Here is a 27,255-nt window from a genome sequence, read left to right as displayed (position 1 = left end):
GTTTTACTTTCTCCTTGAGACATTGCGTCCATCTTTTCATTGCTTTTTTCCCCTTTTACTTTACCACATACGGTGTATACATGTTGTCTAAAGGGTGTAGTGAAGAGTGCTGTCTGTCTGTCCTCTGAGTTGATGACAGGGCAGTGATGAGGCTGCTGGATGACTCACCAAAAAGCACAGAGAACTATTACACACACCATATGTGCATGTCTCACATTTCTGATGGGACTAGCTTGATCTCACTCTTCTCAAGGGAGGAATTTAGGGGTGAGGCCTCTGAATAGAAGGGAATACTCATATTTCTGAATAGATATTTCAGAAAGATAAACAAACGTTTAAAGACTGTATTGAAGTTTGCAAAGTAAAACTACCACATTTGTTTAAGGCTGTTTTATAGTTATAAATTCATAATACAGAACACAAATGCACAGCTTGTATTTCGTAGAACAATATAAAGGTAATGAAAGATAGTGTTTACCTGTATATTATAACATACACAGAAAATTCTCAAGCATTAACAAAAAACAAAATGAACATTGAGCGTGTTGAGTCTGTGGATCCATAGGGACACCACAACAGTGTTAAATTAACACACTGCTTAGTATAAAGCCTTATTCAAATATTTCCTAGAGTACCTTTCAAGTAAATCGTAGAGTTACCACCCATGACTGTATTTGTTACCGACATAGACATGGTTATTGCATTCATCCATCTGCACACCTATCGACATCACCAAGTGAGATCCTACGTGAATATGTCATCATGAAAAAAAATATGTTCTTTAACACAATACCATAAGTATTTAATAAGGTCTTATTTTGAGGGTGTATTTTTACCCTACTACAGTGGCCGGAAACTCATACACGTCACTTTGATCCAAAACCACTCCCATAATTATCATATTTCCCAGCAATTGTTTATTTTACATTGATTTATCAATCGTATGCTACACAAAATAAATAACCTACATTTTTCTAAACTAATCCAATCAGTCAGATTTTTTGCACCCGTTACTGAAATGTTTGTTCCAGTTTAAAAGCGTTAGATAGTCTCCTCAAAACATTTGTAACACTGTTAGTCATTTTGAATGCAGGTTGCAAATGGCTAAAAAGTCCAACTGTTGGATCGCTTAACTCTGGCTGGATTTCAATAGGACTTACACATCACTTTGCAAGCCAGCATAATGTGACTTGCAGGTAGGGTTGGAAAATTCTAGCAACTTTCCAGAAATTCCCATTTTTTCCAGAAGTATTTTCCTGAAAACGGAAGCTGGAAATTTGAAGTCCTTCGACCAGTTTTTAGGTCCTTGGAATTTTGCAACCCTGCTTCAAGGCCTGATGTTGCCTGAGGTATGAACTGTGCAGTGGAGGCTCCTCAGAGGAGGAAGAACCATCCTCCTCAGTGAATTTCATAAAATGTAAATAGTGAAACATTAAAAAAGTGATCCTTTTTAGATAAAACTATACTAAATATATTCACGTCACCAAATAATAGATTAAAACACACTGCTTTGCAATGAAGGTCTACAGTAGCCTCAACAGCACTCTGTAGGGTAGCACCATGGTGTAGCCGGAGGACAGCTAGTTTCCATCCTCCTCTGGGTAAATTGACTTCAATACAAAACCTAGGAGGCTCGTAGTTCTCAACCCGTTCAATAGACTTATTGACAACTTCCAGAGGATGTCCTCCAACCTATCATAGCTCTTTCAGCATGAACTGACGTGTTGTCCACCAAATCAAAGGATCAAATAATTAATCTAGTACTGAAAGCATAAGCTACATCTAGCTAGCTCTGCAGTGAATAATATGGTGAGTAGTTGACTTCAAGAGAAAGACAATAGTTGAACAGTTTTGACAAATATTTTTTTAATGAAGGAAAATAGAGTGAAAGAGAGAGCTAGCTATACTTTTTTGATATTTTTTCACTTTCACTTACTTAGCGAATGCAGCTAGCTAGTTTAGACTACTCAAATACCCGGTTCAAACAGAGAGGAGTTCTATGTTAGCTAGCTGGCTATCCAACACTGGAACTTTTCCAAGTCAAGGTAAGCTTTTGGTTTTATTTATTTACTGCCACAGGGGCCTACCGGTGTTACTGTGAAGCTGTTTGCTGCTGACTGTACACTGTACTGCATGATTGTAGCGGGTTTGCTAACACGTTAGTTCTAGTTGCTACAGTATGTTGATGTTAATATTGTGACAACGATGTAGGCTGTGTATAGAGGTTAGCATTTATGATATGAAGGTTTGGCTAGGAGAGGTTTTTTCGCCTGGTCACAGACTGCTGATATGTTGTGCACTGAAGTCCACAAGCTAAGGGAAAAGGTGAGAATAGGAGAGCACGTAGATACGACGTGGAATTATACAACGATCAAAGGGATCGTGCTGTTTGTATGTGGCTGCTATGAAAGGGAACTACGCTCGAGTGTGTTCAGGTGTGTATTCATTCCGCCGATTCTGTTGAAAAAAATGTCTTAAAGGGAAGCAAACAGAAAGAAACAGGGATAAACATACCAGAATTTGTCCAATAGACACTCTTGTTTGCAACTGATGACTAACGATTACACCCTAGATCAGCTAGATGCGGGCAAGAGTGTGCAACGCTGTATTGAACGCGTCAATGTCTGTCACCTTTATTACTCAAATATCTCTCGACCTGTGCATCTACCTTGTACACTTTAATTCATAGGCTAGGTTGTAGCAACCTCATGGGTATAAGGAAATGTCAAGTATCATGTAGTGGCCTAAACCAGGGTTTCCCAAACTCAGTCCTGGTGCCTCCCCTGGGTGCACATTTTGGTTGATGCCCTAGCACTACACAGATGATTCAAATAATCAAAGCTTGATGATGAGTTGGTTATTTTAATCAGCTGTGTAGTGCTAGGGCCGGGGGCCTCAGGACCGAGTTTGGGAAACCCTTGCCAAAAACTATCAACGTTACATTGAGCTGGGTGAAAGGAATATGAATGACAGTCATCCAATATGCTGTAATAGAAATAAGGCCATGATCATGAAAAATATAATGGTCCTCATCTTAAACTGCACCGACTGCCACTGGAACTGGGGTACAATTATACACTTATAACTTAAGGTACAAAGGACGACCTTACAGCAGCGTTTCCCAAACTCTGTCCTCGGGACCTACACAGCTGATTCAAATGATCACTTGATGGTTAGTTGATTATTTGAATCAGCTGTGTAGTGCTAAGGCAAAAACAAAAACAAGCACCCCTTGGGGTCCCAAGGACTGAGTTTGGGAAAATCAAATCAAATGTTATTTGTCACATGCGCCGAATACAACAGGTGTAGACCTAACCGTGAAATGCTTACAAGCCCCTTAACTTACAAGCCCCTTAACCAACAATGCGGCCTCCCGAGTGGTGCAGTGGTCTAAGGCACTGCATCGCTGGGCTGCAACCGGAAGACACAACCGGGCACACAATTGGCCCAGCGTCGTCCGGGTTAGGGGAGGGTTTGGCCGGCAAGGATGTCCTTGTCCTATCGCGCTCTAGCGACTACTGTGGCGGGCCGGGCGCATGCACGCTGACGCAGTCCCCAGGTGTACAGTGTTTCCTCCGACACATTGGTGTGGCTGGCTTCCAGGTTAAGTGGGCATTATGTCAAGAAGCAGTGCGGCTTGGTTGGGTCGTGTTTTGGAGGACGCACAGCCCTTGACCTTTGCCTCTCCTGTGTCCGTATGGGACTTGGAGTGATGAGACAAGACTGTAACTACCAATTGGATACCACGAAATAGGAAGAAAAAGGGGTAAAAAAAAGATTTATAATAAATTAAAAAAAAACAGTTCAAGAAATAGAGTTGATAAAATATTTACTAAATAAACTAAAGTAAAAAAAAAGTTTTAAAAAAAGTGAACACAATAAACTAACAATAACGAGGCTATATACAGGGGCTACCGATGCCGAATCCTGCCTTACAGGGTACAAGTATAGCACATGTCAAACTCGTTGTCTGTGGGTTTTCGCTCCTCCCTTGTACTTGATGAATTAAGGTCACTAATTAGTAAGGAACTCCCCACACTTGGTTGTGTAAGGCTTTATTGAGAGGAAAAATGAAAAACCTGCAGACACTTGGCCCTCCATGGAATGAGTTTGACACTCTTGAACTACAGTGACAACCTTTTATGAGTGTGTAATGCAATGGCCTGGAACTCATGGTTTACAGGCCACATTAGGCATGCAAGTCACATTCTGTTGACTTGCAAAGTGCGTTTAATTCCTATTGGAATCCAGCCAGTGTGGGGATATCCAACTATTGCATTTTCTTGTCACCCTCAACATGTATTAAGAATGACTGGTTGGGAAAAACTAAGCCATGAGACTCCCTAAGGGTGCAATAAGTCCAAGAAACATATTGGATTAGTTTAGAAAATGTTTGTGGTTTTCTATTTGAGTAGCATAACATTAATTAATTAATCAATCAATCAATGTACATCCACAAACAGATATTGAAACAAACAATATGATAATGATGGGCGTGGTTTTGGTTTAAAGCGATGTGTAGGAATTTCAGGCACTTGTATTAGGGTGAAACTTTCAAAATAAGGCCTTATGATGTATGTATGCTATTGTGTTAAAGATAATTTTTTATAATAACATATTTGCATAGGATGTCACTTGGTGATGCCCATAGGACCAAAAATGGATGAATACAACAACCATGTCTCTGTCACTAACAAATACAGTCATGGGTGGTAACTATACAATTTACTCGAAAGACATATTGGAATAAGGATTTACACTAAGCAGTGCGATATTTTAACACTGTTCCACAGACTGAACACTTTCAGTGTTGATGTAACACTCTCAGTGTTCATTTGATTTTTCTCACACTGGAGAATTTACAGTGTAGCTTCAGGTCCTATCTAATTCATCTGCCAAGAATGCAAAGTTCTGGCATGTGTCAAGAAACGTATGATGCGCTTATAATACTGTCATGAAGGTTCAAATACTAGAATGTGTTACCCATCTTTAGAACTAATGCAGAATGAGGTCACGTATAGAAAGTTATGTTGCTTTAAATACTGTTAAAAAAATATCAAGAAACTGCCTGTTCAACAAAAAAGTATAACTGTCATAACACTGATAATAATTATTACAGCAAGCTCCACTGTTTTCAACCATGCAGGGGAAGAAAACATGAACTTATTTGTCTCTTCCATCAGGATGTCAAAATTGAGTTCAGGGATGTGCTGTACTATTATGTATGTTATTACGTTAAATTAATTAAATAACTTTTTTTTTTTTTTTTAAATGTTAGCCGTTCAGAAGGTTGTCTCCTCCTCCGCTCCCCCATGCCAGAGAGTCAGTCTGACAAGGCGTGATCCTGGGTCCCGGGGACATTGGTCAGCATCCACAAAGTCCCAGGACTCTAGGGAGCTAATGGACCCCGTGGGCGACCCTGTGCCCTCGAAGGCGTAGGTCTTCAGGCAGTCAAATGGCGGCACGTAGGGGTCCTGATCTGCTTCATCCAGCCTGTCCATGATGAACTGTTTAAAGACATCGTCCTCGGGGCCGATGAGGAGGGAGTGGCGGAGAGACATCGACATTCTGATACTGGCTGCCACCTCCTCTCTGCGGAGCCTCCTGTCCCTCCTGCGGGGGTGGGGACGGAGGGGGACAGCAGGCTGACAGAATCCCCCCAGGTCACCCCCTCCTCCGCCTCCTATTTCTCCATAGTGCAGCACCTTCTCTGAGACCCCCTTAGGCAGCTCCAGCTCCTTCTCCGCTCTCCCCAGCCCCTCCAGCTGTTTCCTCCTGTGTCTCCTCAGCATCAGCATTACAATGAGCAGCACTGGAGACACAAACCAACAGGAGATGATTGTGTGTTTAAAACACACATGCTGGCAAACTGAGAGAAGAGCATTTCAGGTCTGGATTAAGTATGTACACTCTTTAATGACAAATAATAGGGCAGGCTTTGATTTTTTCTATTATAAGGGGAAACATTGAGAGGAAACAATTGGGAAAATTAGATACAGATGTAGGATCTTAATTATTTTGTTGCTGAGATTTTCCAGGAAATGCAAAGTTGTAGTGTATTTTAGTTTTAAAAAGGCTTCTAAATGTTGCAGTTTACACTTGAAAATGTCAGACTTGATTTCCCTAATGAAAAATGTATCAACCCCTACAAAAATGTTCATTAAAGGTAGTAATATGACGTAGAAGCAGAAAGTTAACAGCATAGTGGGTCAATTTCCGCAACAACTATGAGCATTGAAATGCGAGGCTCAACTTCTCCGCTGTTTCAGTGGCCTGGCTACCATGCTTTAAACAGCATAAAGCGAACCCGTGCACAGGCACAGATACTGTGAGTGACTGTGTGAGAGCAAAGTATTGCATCTCGCTCATCTCAATAACTGTGGTGCTGCTCGTGGCAACTTCATTTCGCTGAGTCTACCTTTTATTATAATCCACATAATAATTCACATTTCCTGTTGCTGCAGGATTATTTTCCTGCTGTAGCAAACTGGTTCATATTAAGATCCTACATCTGTACCATCATTTCTGCTAATACTGTAAAATAATATTTGATCTGAAGTCATCATTCATATTTCGCCTCATACAGTATCCAAATGAATAAATTCTTTAGTGTGATTTTAAGCCTAAGGGTACTAGCGATGGCAGTAGTGGAGTAACCTCGTGTCTCGCAAGCAATTCCTAGTGCGCTAGTATCGGAGTGCTTTTGTATTGTTTTCATGGGGTATTGCACTCATGTGAGGGGATGTTAGCCCAGTAAGCATAGCTATTAATATTTAATGTGATGGGCAAAAAGATTACCCAAAGCAACAGAGGTCATTATAAAGCTCTACACTATTGCAAACCCATCAATGTCCCATGAAGCATTGGTATTGATGCATTGCCACAAATAAGCACATTACTAGCTGAAAAGGGACCATTATTTTTGCTTTGCTAAGCATTTAGAAGTTTTACATTTGTGTTAAGGGCACACTAGTGAGTTTGAGTAAATTATGACTGTTATTAATGAGAGTGGGATAAGTTTCAGAGATATCCAACTACATAGCCACACACTACATACTTGCCCAGTTGATTTGAAGTGGAACTGCACTAGCTCACACTAACACAACCGGTCTGTTGAAAAAGAGTCACTTGTAACTTGTAGATCTGAAACAGTTTATTTGAATCAGGATATGTTTCCATGTAAACACATTCAAAAAGAACCCATCATATCGGATCCAAAGCATTTTAATGCAATAACGCATAAAAGAGAAAATACCAGATATGCCCATTCCAAGAGTACAGTGTCACTGACCTGTGAGTGTTGCCAGGCAGACCAGGAAGCCAAGCAGGGTCTGTAGGCTGACCCCAATAGAGATGGCCAGGGCCTCCACCCCGCCTGTGGGGCAGTGTCCGGCGGGCTGACAGCTGCACACGCTGATGGTCAGGGTACTGGTACTGGAGAGGGCTGGGGAGCCACTGTCCGCCACCACCATGGGCAGCAGGTACTGGGTACGGTCCCTACGGGTGAACGAGCTCCGCCGTGCCAGGATGCTAGCACTGTTGTCTGTGATGGATGGGAAGGTTTTATTTGAGGAGCGAATCTGATTTGAAAGCTTAAAACCTCTACAGGATCAGTGGGTCCCCCGCGGGACTGTTGAGCTGACGTAGGCTAATGTGATTAGCATGAGGTTGTAAGTAACAAGATCATTTCCCAGGACATAGACATATCTGATATTGGCAGAAAGCTTAAATTCTTATTAATCTAACTGCACTGTCCAATTTACAGTAGCTATTACAGTGGAATAATGCCATGCTATTGTTTGAGGAGAGTGCACAGTTATGAACTTGAAAATGTGTTAATAAACCAATTAGGCACATTTGGGCAGTCTTGATACAACATTTTGAACAGAACTGCAATGATTCATTGGATCAGTCTAAAACTTTGCACATACACTGCTGCCACCTATTGGCCAAAATCTAAATTACGCCTGGGCTGGAATAATACATTATGTCCTTTCTCTTGCATTTCAAAGATAATGGTACCAAAAACGCATGCTTTTTTCTTTGTATTATCTTTTACCAGATCTAATGTGTTATATTCTCCTACATTAATTTAACATTTACACAAACTTCAAAGTGTTTCATTTCAAATGGTACCAAGAATATGCATATCCTTGCTCCTGACGCTGAGCTACAGGCAGTTAGATTTGGGTATGTCATTTTAGGCTAAAATTGAAAAAAAGGGTCCGATAGATATGTATGGTGTCCATTTTAGGACAGCTTCACAGGTCTATGAAAGTTGCTTTAGACATGTGATGATGTCCTAATATGGACACCGTAAATATATAAGCTTGTCTATCTTTTCTTTCAGTGCATAGCTACACAGATGCTTAAGTGATGTCAGATGGTGTTCATAAATAGTTTGAATAACAGTTAGAGGATCTATCTGTACTTGACCTTGGTTGTCCCTGATTGTGAAATTAGGGTTGATGTGCTTCTCAGGGACCATGGAGAAGTAGAAGTGGTGTCCCTCCACAGGGTCGTCCAGATCCACAGCGTTGATCAGCTGGATGAGCTTACAAGACACACAGACATAACTGTCAGACCATGGTTCTGACTGACAGTGATTCTCAAAGAGCATCGGAAAATACAAAATAGCATTGATAGTCCTACCTAGGGAATATCTCAACATTTATCTAAGACAGTCAACACAAGGTAACTGACGAACTAACTGAGATAGCTTGTGATTGTGATTCAGCATTGTCCTCTCCGGGATACAGCCTATAGCCCATATACCTGTACAGAAGGCAAATGTTGCATTATTCTCAGTGAAAATAGTGAGGGGTCCATCCTACCTCTCCTGACTGTGTGCCCTCACAGATATATGGCTGGTACTCTCTGGCAAGCATTGGTGCATTGTCGTTTATGTCCAGCACTTTGATGAACACCACCACAGATGAGGATAGATGGTTCTGCTCTGCAGTTGTCAAGATAGACATTTGTTGGAGTCCGTTAGACACATGTATCATAAATGCTTTGGAAAAGCTCTGTCACAAAGGCAGTTTAACATGATAAATGTTACTGTAATAGTCACATCTTCTTGAATTACAACGGTGGCTCAAATCATCACTCAATACCAAAGCAGACGGGATATTGGACAAAATGAAAGCTATAAAAACAGTTTAGAGCTTTTCAGGAGAGTTGAATATTGTACTTCCTTTGAGGCTAGTTGAAGATGGTTCAGTATGCCAGTAAACTATTGCCAGTCATAGTGCATGTTTGCCATCATAGTGGATTGATGTGCTTTTCTCTGTATTATCAATACCTTATTGTATTTTATATGAACAAGAGAAATTCTCCTTACTTGTTTCCTTGGCATTTATGGTTAGATTGTGCCAGGCTGCTTCCTCACGGTCCAAAGGTTTCCCAACAGTTACAGTCCCATTGTTTGGGTCTATTTTGAAAGCTTTTGTGATATCGCTGCTTTTGTCAATGGAATATCTGGAAGAGAAATCACCAGGACAAACAGTTAGTGAGCAATGCAAAGCGCTGGTTTCTCATAGCTGAGCAGACAAAGCACAGTGATTCCACCGAGAGATCCTTTGAGGAAACTGTTCATTTTTCTGTTTCCACAGACACATATTCAACGGGCTTGAACAAAGCCCAGTATGACAGAACAGCAATACAACAAAACAGTATGAAGAATTGTCGAGAATGATATTGTCAGGTGAATGTTTCTCAGAATGCTGTGTATCTGAATAAAATACCATTCCAAAACATCTGAGTAAAATCAGATAGATAGTGTTTTTTTCTCCAACTTGCCTTCCTGTGAAGGCCTCCAATACAAGCTACAGCATACTGTGAGTGATATGCAGCACCTGCCACTCTTTAACACTGCTGGGCTACATGCAACAACACTGTCTCCGCAGCAACGTGCCCCACTTGCAAATGACTCTAAATCTGAATTCCATATGCCACCTCATACGGAGCTTTATTACATTTCTAGCGTCCTCTGCGAGTCACTTTGTGATAATACCACAGCAATAGATAGAAAAGCCTCTGAGGTATGAAGAATAGCCATGATTTATTCAACAGGCCTCATTTCCTGCTAAAGTAATATGAGGTAAATATGACCATGTACGGGCTACCCACTGAAATCAAGGGTAAAAACAAATAAAATGCAGTCAGTAAGTACATTTCCATCCACAGTCATACCGTATAAAAAAATTTTATCACGGTTGTAATGGAGACAGGAAGTGTCGGTATAATTTCAGAAATGTCGACAATTTGTTAGTTTGTCATGGTGTGATCTTTTGATGTCGGTAAAGTGAATTATGTGACACATTGCGGAGGAAACGATTTCTTGCGCAATTGTTGATATAATAACCATCATGTCAAGGTTACTTTGCAGTCATGTGTTGTGTGGTCCTCAGACTACGACTTAAAAAAGCATGTACTGTTTATTAGGCTACAGATTAAATACGTTATAATGAACTTCACAGGGTGGAGATGTTTCTTTGCTATAAATATTGAGGGTCTTAATTTGTATGATGATCAGTGCTTAGCTACCAATTAACAAATAAGAATGATCTTGCTCTTATCCATCTCATCCAGTGGATTCTGCTGAGAGGAGGATGGCTCATAATAATGGCTGGAATGGAGAAAATGGAATGGCATCAAACACATGGAAACCATGTATTTGATACCATTCCACTAATTCTGCTCCAGCCATTACCACGACCCTGTCCTCCCCAATTAAGGTGCCACCAACCTCCTGTGATCAAATCATATAACCTAAACTGTCAAGTTTATCAGTCAACAGTTGTCTGCCATTAATTGCAATAGTTTGTCTGACACAGCCATTGATAGAGTGGAAAATGCAAATGTGCTTCTTTTTTATGCTGATTTTATTATATTTGCATAAAAATCTGTCGCAAATTGGATTGAAACCTAGCTAGTGACACTACTAGAAATATAATAATTGTTTTACTCCAAGGAGGCATCCGTCTACATGTGAACAGCTTAGACTGCTAACTTAGCAGTGCTAAGTGCAACCTATGGCTGGGTTTAGGAGGCGGGACATCTGTCCAGGTTATCTCCTATTTGACAGTCATGGAGGGTCACTTTACCTGATTGGGTTGTTGATTGCATCAGTGTCTCTGGCGCTAACAGTACCAACCACGGTCCCCGCCACCATATTTTCCGGAACCTTCCACTCATAATTGGGCGCCATGAAGATAGGGGGCTCATCCACGTCCTCGACGACGATCTTTAGGGTCGTCCTGTCCCGAAACTCATTGTAGCTCAGAAAGCGGGTGTCTATGTGATCGTTGACAGCCTCCGCAGCCATTACGAACCGTCGCTTGCTCTCATAGTCCAGAGGCTAAAAAAGTAAAAAAAATCAATAACAGCTCTTTGTAGCTAAGCTCTTACTGGAAGGCACTTTTTGGTATGGAACAACTAAAAATACCTCTTTTGTTGATTGATTTTCTAGCAGTGTGATACAGTATGCCACTTTAGATTAACTGGCCAAAATATTATGAAGACATAACCATTTCAGAAACCCTGAAAACCAGCACCCTGCTCTCTTCTTTCAAGTCCCCTTTCCCCCAATTCTGACAGATTGGACGAGGAAAATGCTTCATTCAAAGTCATTGAGCCACCAGCTGTGGTCTTACACTTAACTGATGCAGTATTTAGATTGACAGTCAATGATGAGCCAATGATTTTAATAACAAGCCGATTTCAACCCTGTGTCTTGAATGGAATAAACAGCATATCGAGAACAACACAAAGTCTACTGTAAATGAATTACACAATAGATGAAAAGGCCATTCAAAGACACAACTAACCTAAAAATAAGTTTCTATAACCATAGACAATATGAAAAACAAATAGCAAAAAGAAGTCAAAAGATGTAAGTACGGTGTCCATATTAGGCCAGCATCACAAGGATGTAACACTTTGCATTGGTGGCTAAAGTACAGTAAAGTACAGTGTTTTAACTATCTTCACCTTGGCCAGGAGGACCACTCCTTCCTGTGTGACTGGATCTGTTTGGATCTTGAAGGTGGCGCTCTCCTCCAGGTCCTCTAGACTGTAGTTCATCCTGGCGTTGATGCCCACGTCACCATCGTCTGCCATGATCCTGCCCACCGTTGTGCCCACCGCAGCAGACTCCAGAACAGCAAAGGTGTACAGGTCTGGGGAAACAAGAGCCCAAGGAGAGTCCAAGGAAATAGATGAATGGATACATCTGTTCAATTGATTCTGCTGCTAAAGACAGATACAGTGTGTTGGATAAGGAACATTTGTGAAAACATGTAACTTTTCACATGTTCACATGCCTGCAAGAAACTAATAAGGACTGTCCTTTTACTTATTGTATACAACGTTTCTGGGAGTTTCCTGTGCGGCTGAAGAAGTGTGGCGATTAAGTTGTGAATAGCCAGTGACGGGTGTCTGCAGTAGTGTGGAAAATTATAAACAGAAATCGTTAGAGGTTCGTAGGAAACGATTGTGGTGAGGCACAGATAAGTCATAACAGGTGATGGGTCTATATAATCCTGGCCCAACTCTAATAAGATGATGAGAAAATGTGATTGTGTCTTTAAGTGAGTCTATTTGGATGACTGTCACAAGTTGTGGACGCTCAACACACTACCCAAAACAAAAACAACAAACGACTACTCTCTGATAATAACTTTCAAAGGTTCCAAACCACCTTACACATAACATTGTATTGGTCAGTATGTGAGATATAAACTCAGCAAAAAAAGAAACGTCCCTTTTCAGGACCCTGGCTTTCAAAGATAATGCGTAAAAATCCAAATAACTTCCCAGATCTCCATTGTAAAGGGTTTAAACACTGTTTCCCATGCTTGTTCAATGAACCATAAACAATTAATGAACATGCACCTGTGGAACGGTCGTTAAGACACTAACAGCTTACAGACGGTAGGCAATTAAGGTCACAGTTATGAAAACTTAGGACACTAAAGAGGTCTTTCTACTGACTCTGAAAAACACCAACACCAGGATGGCAACAACAACTGCCCGAGTTACACCAGGAACGCACATTCCCTTCATTAGTGCTCAGGCTGTCCACAATAGGCTGAGAGAGTCTGGACTGAAGGATTGTAGGCCTGTTGTAAGGCAGGTCCTCACCAGACATCACCGGCACCAACGTCGCCTATGGGCACAAACCCACCGTCGCTGGACCAGACAGGACTGGCAAAAAGTGCTCTTCACTGACGAGTCGCGGTTTTGTCTCACCAGGGGTGATGGTCGGATTCGCGTTTATCGTCGAAGGAATGAGCGTTACAGCGAGGCCTGTACTCTGAAGTGGGATCGATTTGGAGGTGGAGGGTCCGTCATGGTCTGGGGCGGTATGTCACAGCATCATCGGACTGAACTTGTCATCATTGCAGGCAATCTCAATGCTGTGCGTTACAGGGAAGACATCCTCCTCCCTCATGTGGGACCATTTCTACAGGCTCATCCTGACATGACCCTCCAGCTTGACAATGCCACCAGACATACTGCTCGTTCTGTGCGGGATTTCCTGCAAGACAGGAATGTCAGTGTTCTGCCATGGCCAGCAAAGAGCCCGGATCTCAATCCAATTGAGCACGTCTGGGACCTGTTGGATCAGAGGGTGAGTGCTAGGGCCATTCCCCCCAGAAATGTCTGGGAACTTGCAGGTGCCTTGGTGGAAGAGTGGGGTAACATCTGACAGCAAGAACTGGCAAATCTGGTGCAGTCCACGAGGAGGAGATGCACCGCAGTACTTAATGCAGCTGGTGGCCACACCAGACACTGACTGTTACTTTTGATTTTGACCCCCCCTTTGTTCAGGGACACATTATTCCATTTCTGTTAGTCACATGTCTGTGGAACTTGTTCAGTTTATGTCTCAGTTGTTGAGTCTTGTTATGTTCATACAAATATTTACACATGTTAAGTTTGCTGAAAATAAACACAGTTGACAGTGAGAGGACGTTTCTGTTTTTGCTGAGTTTATAAGTCATAAACTTGTAAGTAACTATTTGAAGCATACTGCATCTCAAATAGCATAAGAAGATTTAGAAAAAAAAGAACGTTGTACTTTGTTAAAAGTGCTGTCCCTGTTTTCCCATTTGAGAGAAATTGATTTCTTCCCTTGGCATTCATTTAGAGAGGTTTATCTCAGAGGAAGCCAGGTTTGTTTCCAAAGGTCATGACAAATGTCCTTTCATGTGTGAATGATTAAATTCATCCAGCGGGCTCACAAACAGACACACAGACACGCAGTCGTGCCACACACACACACACACACACACACACACACACACACACACACACACACACACACACACACACACAAGCACTCGCGGGCACACACACGTTCTCTCAGAATATACATCTGCTTGTGTGTTTAAACTGCAGTCAACAACAAGGAGTAAGAGCAGAATACAACTGTGTCATGCAAACTAAAGAGGCTGAAAATATTCATACTCCTTTCCTCTTTTGTGATGTGAATCAGCATGTGCGAGAGGATTGGAAGTGGCACACTGACTCTGTGGAAGTGACTGATGTGACTCACTGTGCTGGAAGGTGGGTCCGTTGTCATTGACGTCCGTCAGGCTGATGGTGACAGTGGTGGAGGCAGAGTAACCACCGCTCAGTCCCAACATATCCTTCACCTGCACCACCACCAGATACTGGTCCCTAGCCTCCCTGTCCATGTTGGCCATCGAGGTCATGATGATGCCTGAGGGTGGGGGAGGGAGAGGAGAGAGAGAGAGAGGTAGGAAGGTGGAGACAGAGAGAGGGGGGTGGGGGGTGAAGAGAGAGATACCACCCAGAGAGAGAGGGGTGAATTCACACAAATCTTTCTTATGTTCAATAGTTTGATAATCAATTAAATCAAGTACTTGCTTTTTAAAGATCTTGAACACTGAACATGACATATTTTGAATTCATGGACCCATGTGAATGTCTCTACAGTATACACTACATTAGTAGTCTAGCTAAACAAAGGTTAAATAAAAAATATTTAAAAAAAATACATGGCCAAATGTATGTGGACACATGCAACATCTCATTCTAAAATCATGGGCATTAATATGGAGTTCCCTCCCCCCCTTTGCTGCTATCACAGCCTCCAGTCTTCTGGGAAGGCTTTCCACTAGATGTTGGAAAATTGCTGCGGGGACTTGCTTCCATTCAGCCAAAAGAGCATTAAAGAGGTCAGGCACTGATTAGGCCTGGCTCGCAGTCGGCGATCCAATTCATCCCAAAGGTGTTCGATGGGGTTGAGGTCCGGGCTCTGTGCAGACCAGTCAAGTTCTTCCACACCAATCTCGACAAACATTTCTGTATGGACCTCGCTTTGTGCACGGGGGCATTGTCATGCTTAAACGGTAAAGGGCCTACCCTAAACTGTTGCCACAAAGTTGGAAGCACAGAATCATCTAGAATGTCATTGTATGCTGTAGCATTAAGATTTCCCTTCACTGTAACTAAGGGGCCTAGCCCGAACCATGAGAAACAGCCCCAGACCATTATTCCTCCTCCACTAAACTTTACAGTTGGTACTCTGCATTCGGGCAGGTAGCATTCTCCTGGCATCTGTCAAACCCAGATTCGTCATCGGACTGCCCGATAGTGAAGCGTGATTCATCACTCCAGAGAACGCATTTCCACTACTCCAGAGTCCAATGGCGGCAAGCTTTACACCCCTCCAGCCGACGCTTAGCATTGCGCATGGTGATTAAAGGCTTGTGTGCGACTGATCGGCCATGGAAACCCATTTTTTTTAAGCTCCCGACAAACAGATCTTGTGCTGACATTGCTTCCAGAGGGAGTTCAGAACTCAGTAATGAGTGTTGCAACCGAGGACAGACTTTAGCACAAGGTTGGTCATGTTCTGTGAGCTTGTGTGGCCTACCACTTTGCGGCTGAGCTGTTGTTGCTCCTAGACGTTTCCACTTCACAATAACAGCACTTACATTTGACCAGGGAATCTCTAGCAGGGCATTCATTTGACGAACTGACTTGTTGGTAAGGTGGCATCCTATGAATGTGCCACGTTGAAAGTCACTGAGCTCTTCAGTACAGGCCATTCTACTGCCAATGTTTGTCTATGGAGATTGCATGGCTGTGTGCTCAATATTATACACCTGTCAACAATGGATGTGGCTTAAATAGCCCAATCCACTAATTTGAAGGGGTGTCCATATACTTTTTGCCTTGTAGTGTATCTATCTCTCAACTATACCTGTCTTGGGCTCCACAGAGAAGTAGGGCTCCCCCTGTAGGATGGAGTAGATGAGCTTGGCATTGTTTCCGAACAGGGGATCGTCAGCATCTGTAGCTGTCACCTGGGCCACGATAGTCCCTGTGGAGGGGGAGAGGATCACACAGGCATGCTTGGCTCAGGTTACAGCCTCCCAGCCACCCTCCAGCAGCCAACGGGGAAATAAAGTGATTATGCCACGTTCCCACAGGGTCTGTCTGGCTCAGGGGTGCAGAGGGAGGCGGTGGGCAGAGGAGGGATGGGATAAGGCTGGGTGCCCAACGCTCACTGTGGCCTTTCACTAGGCACTGAGGCTGGGCAGGTGTGCGTGACAACCTCTCCACCCTCCACCGTGACATCTCTCTTTCTCTTTGTCTCTCGCTCCCCATCGTTCTCTCGCCTCGTTTTTCTCCATCCACCACTCTGTCACTATCTTTCTCTGTCCCTCTCTTTCAGTCTGCATGTCTATTTCTGTTTCTTCTAGCGACCACTCTCTCTTTCTCTCTCGCTCTCTCTCTGTTAGCCGGGGTATTACTTTCTGTATCTCTCATTCTCTATGACCACCTCTGTTTGTGTCTCCACCTTTTCTCTTTTCCTCTCATTCTCTCTCTCTTCTTCTCTTTCTCTCTCTCTCTCTATCCAAGTCCAATGCATTATGATTTATTACAAGAAAGATATTATTCTGAAAAGGCAGATTACATATAAATTGAAATGGTTATGCTTGCGCTATGAAATGGCACTAGTAATGATAACATTATTTACATAAAAATAAATCATATGAGGGATTCAGAGGTATGATACACAAACCAATACTTTCAACTTCCTGAAAGGGCGTCTGAGGACAGACATATAGCCTTTATATTATTCTATCATTTCAAATGAGATGAAACAATTAATTTATTTCAAATGCTCTTCAAGGTACATTTCAAACCTGTATGAAATCCCCTGTACCATGTGAGGGACTCACAAATCACAACTCCAGGTGCTAAGCAAATACATCCATACGGGAAATGTACATGTTTTCATTTCAAATGCTCTTCAAGGTACAGGTGCAGGTAACATTTCAAACCTGCATAAAATCACCTCTACCATGTGACTTGAGGGACTTAATCGTAACTTCATGTGCTCAGTAAAATTCACAAGATCCCTCAACTAAGATTTTTCATCAACCATATGCGTAATTTAAATGTAATTTGACTGTGTCACTGTCCATACTAGGACAGTCTCAGCAGGAGTTATTTCAAACGTCTGCTGGGACTGAGGCTGTCCTAATATGGACCCATAGTTTCCGCATATTGATGTATCAAACATACCCATGGGACACATCTCAGGGATGCTGGAGACATAGGGCTCGTTCTGGAACTGGGGGATGTTGTCGTTGATGTCTTGGACCTTGATGATGAACTCTGACTGGGGCTCCACGGGTTCGTTGGACTTCCGAGCAAGGGCATGAGCCTGCAGGAGGTAGAAGGCCTTCTCTTCGCGGTCCAGCTTCTGCAATGTACGGATCTCTCCTGAATATTCATTGATCTCAAACATCTCCCCTGCACCTTCCCCCGACAGTATATACTTGATAGAGAAATCCCCTTTGTCGTAGTCTGATTTTAGCTGAGGGAAAGGAGAAAAGAAAACAAATCTACTGAGAATTTAGTCAAAAAGCCATTGACTGCTATAATGTAGGACATTTTCATTCAGGGGAGAACTGGTACCTGGCCAATCACGCTTGGATTGGGGTCCTCCTCTGGGACAAAAAGCTGTTTCCAGATCCAGCCACGTCTGAGTCTCTGGTGTAGAGCTGTGGTGGGAGACCCCTGGCCAAGCTGGTGGTTGGGCTCCAGACTGTGTGGAGCTCTTGCCTCACTCAACATGCAGCATGATGTCAAGGACAGGATAATAACTAAGTCCAGCAGACAAGGACACCGCATTGTGTTAGTCCGCTGATCCATTTTCTGAGCCTCTCCCCGTGGTTAGCGCACAGAGGTACAGATGTCACTGGTTCATTAAAAAGGTTCCTCTGAGCGTCAGAGAGACACAGTGATATGGCAAGGACCTTAGAGAGGTGGCTGGCCACCCTGCTGTTGGCCTGTTGCTGTAGACAGTCATTCTGTTGTGGAAGGGACAAGGGTGGTTGGAATGGATGACTTGTTGAACTTGTTTCATAAGATGAATATTCCAACATATTCATAAGATTTTGTAACGATTTATCAAAATGGAGATGATGGGTGAATTAATTCTGGTCAAAGCAATTTGACCACATTGAGAGATGGAATCCTCATCTGAACAATACAAAACTGAGATCAATTTTTAATAAGAAGAGAAGCAAGTCATCTTTCATATTTGATTGTTGTTTATCTAGCTGACAAGATGAAAGAGTATTTTTTACCAGGCTTTGACACAAATCTAAATACCAGCCGTGGCCTCTATCAACCCCTTGTCAAACACTGTATTTAGAGGCATGAAAAATACATTTTAAACAGCTATTACTGACACGTGCAGCTTCAACAGAGATATCCAAGAAACGTTTTTGTGTTTCTGCTTCTTGGAAGGATGGTCTAATGCTGGGATTTTGACTTGAACTCTTGTGAGGATAAAAAGCCTCCTCTGTTTTATGAGGAAACAAGGCCATGTATTGTATTCCATGGGCAAGCAGTAGGACCCAAACATCATTCCTTCAGCATGATACAGCTCTATGCAGCTGACTAATCAATAATTGGTCAGACATGGACAATAGAGACACGTGCCTGGAAAGAGCATAAAATGTCCTGTGAAATGTGGAGCTTCGGTCAAGTCTAGGACATTGCGGGATGACTACATGTCTAATAGTAGTTCCGGAAAGGGGAGTTTGGGGAATGTGGAAACCCAGCTACAGACCTGGTCAATATTAACAATGGAAACAAAGAGATATGAACTGTAGAACATATTTTACTTATCTTATATTAATAAAATGTAAAACGTTTTGTACACAAAAACTGAACTGACAATTCTAGAGCATTTTAGTGGTTTTCTGTTTGAGCTGATAAATCAAGCGTTTTTTTTAATAAACTTTTTGACAGTGCCATCATGACAACCATGCAATATATCTGCTGGTCGCTTCTGCCATTGACAGAGAAACCAATATGAAACCCTTTGCATTGGTATGGTAACCAATAGTGATACTCCACCAACAGCTGGTGTCTCTGTCATTATAATGGCTTGTTTCTATTTTAGTGTCTTGCTAATCTACCGTTTCCTTCAGATTGTCTTCATGCTATTCCCAATATAAATCTTGTCTCATAGAGATCAGGTGTGTAACTGAGTCAAATAGTTGCTGTCTGACTGTTCTCTCTTGATGCAAACATTGCCCCACGATTCCTTTTGTGTCTCCTGTTCAGAGAAACTCTCCAAATTATTTTGTGGTGAGAATGGCTTAAAGGCTCAGTGCAGTCAAACATGTGATTTTCATGTGTTATTTATATATATCCGCACTGTGCGGGTTGGAATAATACTGTGAAAGTGTGAAAATTATGATAATGCCCTTTTAGTGTAAGAGCTGTTTGAAAATCCTGCATGACATTTCAGCCTGTTTTGTGGGTTGGAGTTTTGGCCTGCCTGGAGAAATTAACAGGCAGTAATTTCATTACAAAAAACTCTCATAAACGTCTCAGAATTAGACGTTCATCCATTTTTCTCAAACGTCAAATTTCGAAGTTGTTCCAAATGTCCGAAGTGTTTGGTTACTCTGTATCGTTCCAAGGTTAAGTTTAGGCATTAACTCAAAATTCTTAAGGTTAGGTATTAACTCCAAATGGTTAAGGTAAGGGTTAAGGTTTGGTATAGGCTTAAAACTAAAATATCTAAAACAACTTTTTATCATTGGATTCAAACATGCAACCTTTGGAACCAGATGAGTACAAGCATCTGCCATCCCCATCCACAACACAATAGCAAAACCAAAGCCTATTGGTAAAAGAGCTCACGGTTGCCCCTGGTGGCTGGTTTTCGCGTTTCCATGTCCTTAGACATGGATAGACGTCGAATACTGACTTTTATGACGGGTGACCTGCCTGATTAATTAATAGACCAATAAAGAAGAAGAAAAAATGTGTTCCACACCTCTGCCAATAAGTTTTCTAGTTTTCTAGTTTTCTAGTTTTCTGTTTTCCCCTGTCCACTCAGACCACTCCCAAACAGTCCTAGCAAAATTCTAGCTTGAGAAATTGCTCTGTGCTAAGAAGCTATTTTTGTTTATTTTTAACCATTTTAAGAATCACAGTAAGACACTTAATTGTTACCCAGAAATGATTTGATATTGAGATTTAAAAAAAGGCCTGGACCTTGGATTCAAGATATGAAATAGTAGTTTCATCAAAATACCATCACCATCAGTGAAATGCTTCGAGTAGTTTAGCATTTTGTATGTTTCTGTACATTCAGAAATATAGACCTTCAACGTCACCAGAGATAATGCTGTGTGCAATAATATTAAATAATACAATCATTCTGTCTGCATTTTGAAATAAGTAGTGGTCGCTGTAGTAGCCATGGAAGTAGTCTGACTGCCTAATGGTCATATTTAATCTTGTGAAAGTATTTACTGTCAAGCTCCATACATTACAATGTGATGGTAAAAATCTATTACCAATGCCCAATTTCTTTTTGAAATTCAATTTGGTCGCACAATGTGAGTGAAAGTGTATATGTTTGTGTGTAAGTGCGTCTTAACTGGGCATATTCATATCAGCATGAGCGTCGTGGATGGAAATTCCAATTAGTGTCCAGTGAATCGTAAAGTAATGATGGGCCTTCATAGGGCTGCCAAGCAGGCTAACTGAACGCTGATGGCCAAAACTAGAAAACAGCCTCCGATGCTACTGAGGCAACTCCCAGTGTTTAACATCTCCCAACTAGGTACGCCAATAAATATCAGTGCCAGATAAGTCACACACCACCGTGACTGGCTGACACACGGCCCAACAGATCTAGAGATAGTTGGCTAACAAGATGCAATAGAAGATGGTGCATAGACTAGGCAGAAAAACAGAACCCATGCTTTTATACAAAGGCTCGTAAAAATATGGTGCTATAGGCAGGTCTTTCACTGAAGTCTGTCCTAACTCATAAGTGCTGTGTCGTTTGTTTAGAAATACCTAATGCCATGACAACAGACTAATATGAATACGCCAGGTTTCCTACCAATCCATATTGTATGCTAATATTTCTATGCATGTCCATTAGCAATTCTTTTTTGCAATAGCTTTTTTCCATGGTAATTAAACTGAAATGGCATCTGGCTTAATGGCATCAAGTAGCACAATGAAACATAGCGTGGATGGCACAATGTAACATGGCGTGGGTGGCACAATGAAACATGGCGTGGATGGCACAATGAAACATGGCGTGGATGGCACAATGAAACATGGCGTGGGTGGTACAATGAAACATGGCGTGGATGGCACAATGAAACATGGCGTGGATGGCACAATGAAACATGGCGTGGATGGCACAATGAAACATGGCGTGGATGGCACAATGAAACATGGCGTGGATGGCACAATGAAACATGGCGTGGGTGGCACAATGAAACATGGCGTGGATGGTGGTGGATTACTTATTCTAGAATCTGTCAAAAATGCAATAAATGCAAATTACGCTGGGGTGTTGATCTGAGCAACCCCAGAAAGTGGTCTATTTTCCATTCGATGCACCATTTGAATTTATTTTTGATGTATAGGATCACTGCGTGTAGAACCTTGTGGCTGGCAGACCTTTTTTTCTGTAGTAAGCAGGAACATGTACATATCTCCACTACTCCATGACATGACAGGGTGAGAATGAGCTGGGGTCTCGCAATGTTAAACACTAGATGCAGTGAGACAGTGACATTATTCTCCTATATGTGATCTCATTGAGATATTTACATTCTCCACCTCACACTTCACATACTGTTAAACTACCTACCTGCCACATCTCAGAACTGGCTGCATTAAGCATGTGTGCAATGTGCCATAAGGCCCGTAAGTGTAACACAAGGTAGTCTATGTAGACAAAGACGTTATAACAGAGTAACTTCAGTGTAATAAGACATGGAATAACAATATAAGACTCCAGTAAGGGTATGTCCATCACAGAGTAAATGTTTTGTCTGTGTGCAGAGCATGCTGTACTTTCATCCCTGGCATGCAATCAGTGGAACAAAGCAACAGTACAGCAATTGTGTAACTAGTCAATTTCAAAAAAAGTTGTATGCCTATAGATAGCCAGCCTGAAATGTCACTTTAGTACAAAACACTGCTGAATGATCCCCCTTTCATTTCCAGAAGACAGATAGAATGGTTGATCTCCCTGTGAAGAACCAAACCATCGTTGGATCACTTCACCAAAACTAAAATGCATTTTAATTGGTCATTGGGGAGCCCATGTTGGGACATGTTGTTTACTGTTCGGCTTCAGAAAGCAATGTCATCTACCTCTCCTAAATCAGGAACATGAATACCCCAAGCTGAACAAAAACAATGGCAGAATGTCACGCTACCATGTACTACTTAGTAGAAGTCTTACTGTATTTGCGTGTTGTTATGTTAGTCATTAGTGTCTACAATGTATCACTAACGTGGTAATTTTAGAGTGAAAAAAATGTTAATTGTTATCCTTTTTAAGACATCGTTTGTACATTCACACTTTGATATTTCTATGAATAAATTGTTTTGACTTGTTAGTTTCATAAGCAATTAGAATAACGCATCTGGGAAGAATGACAATGTACACTATAGAATTCAACATGTTCAGAGGAGTTCTTAATAAGACCACAATATCACCAGAGTTTACATTGCAATTCTTCATTAACATACATTATACTAATTGATCATCTGTCTTATACAGGCAACTGTAATGATATATGTTAACTAGTAGTGACAAAAGGGACTAACATTTTTTAGATGCATTGAGCAACAGTGAGGTACTTCTATGGATATGACATCTGGGTGTTTAACTCTTGGTCTTCAATGATCATTCCCCCATTGAAATCTAATTAACATAATATAAAAATCCCTATGAAACTTTGTCTGTTTAAACTAGAGATATTTTTTTGCATGGGCTGCGTCTCAATCCACAGCATCTGCCAATATCGCACTTCCGCATCTGTGGTGAAAGGTGGCAGAGCTAGAGTGGTGTTTGTCAGACTATGAGACCAAAATGTGGTCTTCTCACGAAAACGCCTGCAGCGTCCGAATGGTTTGGTCTACAAACTATTATGACCACTCTATTATGACCACTCGAGTGAACGCTGAGACTCTCACAAACACGATGGTGTTCTCCGTTTTGCCCTAGGACGCCCACAAACCTCACAAGACTCATCTGAAGGTCCCCGGTACTAGTTAAAATAATATATTGAAGTATATATGGAGATAGTTTAGCGCCTAAAATAAGGGAATAAATACATGTAAAAACATGAATAATAATAGTTATCTGATCTTTCTTATTTCTCTCAGATATAGGACAGACACTTCAGAACAAACTTGCTTTAGATTTTTTGGGGGGGACTATCTGTTGTAGTGAATATCTTATTCAATGTGTTTCTATTGGCTAATAGCATTGATTCCAAATTCAATGTTTCATCCAATATTTTTTTGTAAAATGTTTTGATACCTTACCACAATACAAAATGAAATAGTTAAATGATCCTTTGAATGACCATCCCATTACAGAAAGCCCATTCAATTGATTAATTTTGATAAAAATGTATTCATCCTTCTATTTCAAGATTTATAATGTTTAAGGCTTTATAGAGCATATGATATACTCTGTGATTTTTTAAAATAACGGTACATGAACAATGATGAAAGCATTTCTTCAAAAAAAAGTTGGTCTGGTCCCAGTTTCACATAATCCAGCATCAATAATCAGTTACATGTAATACCTACATGTTAAATTAAGTAAACCATACCAACTTAGAATTGAATCATCTCTAGTAGATCTATGTCTATACTCTTTATTCATTTCACATTCTGAAAGAAACATTAGCTACACCCACCTTCATGCGTGATTGTTCTCTCTTTAAGCCACTCTTCAACAGCTGCTACCAACAGAGATCATCATGGTGTGGAAGAAAACACACAGTCTGGTTAACTAAGGGCCCTGGTACTGCAGATACTGCTTTTCAGACCCAATAACAGTAGCAGCAAATGGACATGGTTCTCACAATGCGTAATCCCTTCCACTGACGACCTCCCCCTTTCTTCTTCTTCTTTCCTTTTTCCCTCTTTCTCAAACTTCCCTTGAAAGAACAAACACTGGCACTATTGTCTGGGTGCACATCTGAACAGTGCTGAACACTCACGGCCTTCATTGCCATGCAAATAGCCCCAGCCTGGAGATACAACAGGATTTCTATCTTTCTACCCGGCTCTCGCTTGCTCTCCCTCTCTCTCTCTCCCTCTCTGTTTGCGAACAATCCAGCACTTATTAGAATTTTGCTTGTGCGGCAGGATGGCAATGAATCCAAGGAGACTATTTCTGCGAGTGATATGAGGGTTCAGTCTGTTTTTGACATTTAAGCCCGGGGAGAAAGACGGAGAAAGCCCTCGACGTAGGCCTTGTCTTGATATTGACACGAGTTTTGAATTCATGTGTGTTTGGACGTGAATCGTCTGTGGACACTGTGGGACCACTGTGGAGAGTTCACACTACTCTAACTGTTGTAGAGGAATGATTATCCCTAATGATAATGGTGCTCACTCCAATAACTGAAAGCTACTTTGCCCCTTAGGGCAAACGTAAATAACACTATGATAAAATATGTTTTACACAATACATTTTTTGCTCCCTGACCAATAAATTAGCACTGGCACTGAGGAGCAGGTTGGAAATCATCTTGATGGAAACTATGCAAGCAAAAGATATCTGTAGATTTGCTCTGAGGCAGAACTTTCTTTCTTGGCATGTACACTCATTTGACATGCTAACTAACCTTAAAGGTAAAAAAAAATACAAGAGTTGATACATCATGCGGTGACATCATTTTGAATATTAAATAGCTCCCCATGTTATTTACCATTTATTGCAGTGGCTGTAGCTCAATCCCCTCTTTCCACAGATACAAAGTTTGTGCCTATTCCATAACATGGGGCTCTTGAAAGTGGCCTTTTTCTACATGAGAGGATCTGGAGAAGAAAATCATTACAAAATATTTTGTAGAACTCTAACCATGTGAGCTACAAACTCATACGTTTACCACTAGGGCTGTGGCGGTCACAAAATTACATCAGCTGGTGATTATCAAGCAAATAACTGTCGGTCTCAAGGTAATCGACCGTTAATTAACATAAACACATTTAGCATCTCCTGGCTTACATACATAGCCTACAAGCCACAGTTATTTTATAGTATGAAGAATACAATTGAACAAAGCTGAATAAAATAGAAAGAATATTTTCTTCAAACGATTTGAGGGAGTGCGCACACGCGGCTGTTCTGTGTTGAGCGGTTAACAAAGAAATACAGTTCTGGAAAAAACTGCAAAATTATCTGTTTCTCTGGTTTTACTATTTATATGTATGTGTTTGGGTAAAATGAACATTTTTGTTTTATTCTATAAACTACTGACAACATTTCTCCCAAATTCCAAATAAAAATATTGTCAGTTAGAGCATTTATTTGCAGAAAATGAACACTGGTCAAAATAACAAAAAGATGCAGTGGTGTCTGACCTCGAATAATGCAAAGAAAATAAATTCATATTCATTTTAAAACAAAACAATACTAATGTTTTAACTTAGGAAGAGTTCAGAAATCAATATTTGGTGGAATAACCCTAATTTTCAATCACAGCTTTCATGCGTCTTGGCATGCTCTCCACCAGTCTTTCACATAGATGTTGGGTGACTTTATGCCACTCTTGGCGCAAAAATTCAAGCAGCTCGGCTTTGTTTGATGGCTTGTGACCATCCATCTTCCTCTTGATCACATTCCAGAGGTTTTCAATGGGGTTCAGGTCTGGAGATTGGGCTGGCCATGGCAGGGTCTTGATCCGGTGGTCCTCCATCCACACCTTGATTGACCTGGCTGTGTGGCATGGAGCTTTGTCCTGCTGGAAAAACCAATCCTCAGAGATGGGGAACATTCTCAGAGCAGAAGGAAGCAATTTTTCTTCCAGGACAACCTTGTACGTGGCTTGATTCATGCGTCCTTCACAAAGACAAATCTGCCCAATTCCAGCTTTGCTGAAGCACCCCCAGATCACCACCGATCCTCCACCAAATTTCACAGTGGGTGCAAGACACTGTGGCTTGTAGACCTCTCCAGGTCTCGCACCCAGTGTGAAATAGATATTCCAAACATAGTCTGGTAGAATTGTGGGATGGGATAGATCGCAAATTAATACAACCGCTAGCATAAAAAAAACATGTATTACGCAATCATTCACAAGTGATAATGTATAATTCACAAGTGATAGGCTAATATTGTCACCCATCAGACTATGCTTGATTTAATCTTGTCTTTAAAAAAAAATGTAATCTATGCACTTAACTAGTAAATTTCACGTGATTCATTTTCATGCCAGCCAGGTAGGCTATACTCCTGTTGTAAATATAAGCAATGGGCTTATTAGGAAAGTTGAGAAATAAATACAGTACACCTAGTCCATAGAAAGCCAATGGGATCCTCCTCTTTTTAGTAGAGGCCATCACTCTGTCATCTCCGCAATTGCATAGCCTATAGAAATGTTGCGCAACATGAGCCCATGGGCTCATGAAGTCTTTGATTAGATTTTCGATTACATTTGCATTGATGTCAGAGTGATTAGAGGGACAATAGAATGCTGAGTACCAGGTAGTTAGCAAGTTTGGTAGGCTCCTAATGACCAGCAGCAGCAACAGAGTTTGGAGAAGCCTAATTACCGTGACTAAACAGTCATAAGGAAAATGACTGCCTTCATGACTCATGACCGCCAGTGTGGCGACAATACGGTCACCGCAACAGCCCTAGTCATCACCATCGAAAGTTGAGACTCACGAACATTG

General features: G+C 41.4%; 1 protein-coding gene across 2 annotated transcripts; it reads right to left on the bottom strand.

The window, feature by feature from the left end:
- Positions 1-375: 375 nt before the first annotated feature.
- Positions 376-24,560, bottom strand: cdh19 (cadherin 19, type 2). 2 transcript variants are annotated; one of them, XM_014180934.2, is made up of 12 exons: positions 24,267-24,560; positions 17,968-18,362; positions 17,572-17,866; positions 16,241-16,360; positions 14,564-14,731; positions 11,995-12,182; positions 11,109-11,362; positions 9,344-9,480; positions 8,835-8,956; positions 8,437-8,554; positions 7,292-7,543; positions 376-5,812 (listed from the first exon to the last, which is right to left on the bottom strand). In XM_014180934.2, exons 2-12 carry the CDS (start codon positions 18,202-18,204, stop codon positions 5,283-5,285), a joined length of 2,421 nt encoding a protein of 806 aa, XP_014036409.1. In that variant the 5' UTR covers positions 18,205-18,362; positions 24,267-24,560; the 3' UTR covers positions 376-5,282. The 2 variants fall into 2 exon arrangements, with proteins under 2 accessions (XP_014036409.1, XP_014036410.1); XM_014180935.2 differs by lacking the exon at positions 16,241-16,360.
- Positions 24,561-27,255: the final 2,695 nt, after the last annotated feature.

The sequence above is a fragment of the Salmo salar genome, chromosome ssa29 (assembly GCF_905237065.1).
Source record: "Salmo salar chromosome ssa29, Ssal_v3.1, whole genome shotgun sequence".
NCBI classification, from domain to species: Eukaryota; Metazoa; Chordata; class Actinopteri; order Salmoniformes; family Salmonidae; genus Salmo; species Salmo salar.
The sequence above is the reverse complement of the archived record's forward strand: the minus strand, read 5'-3'. Positions and strand labels throughout refer to the sequence as shown.

What these genes read in the sequence shown, in the direction of transcription:
- cdh19 (XM_014180934.2), bottom strand. Translation starts at nt 18,204, where the DNA reads ATGGATCAGCGGACTAACACAATGCGGTGTCCTTGTCTGCTGGACTTA. An exon ending in CCCTGAGATGTGTCCCATGG is followed by an intron (nt 16,361 to 17,571) that starts GTATGTTTGATA and finishes CCCCCTCCACAG; the next exon opens with GGACTATCGTGGCCCAGGTG. An exon ending in GAGTGGTCCTCCTGGCCAAG is followed by an intron (nt 11,363 to 11,994) that starts GTGAAGATAGTT and finishes TTACTTTTTTAG; the next exon opens with CCTCTGGACTATGAGAGCAA.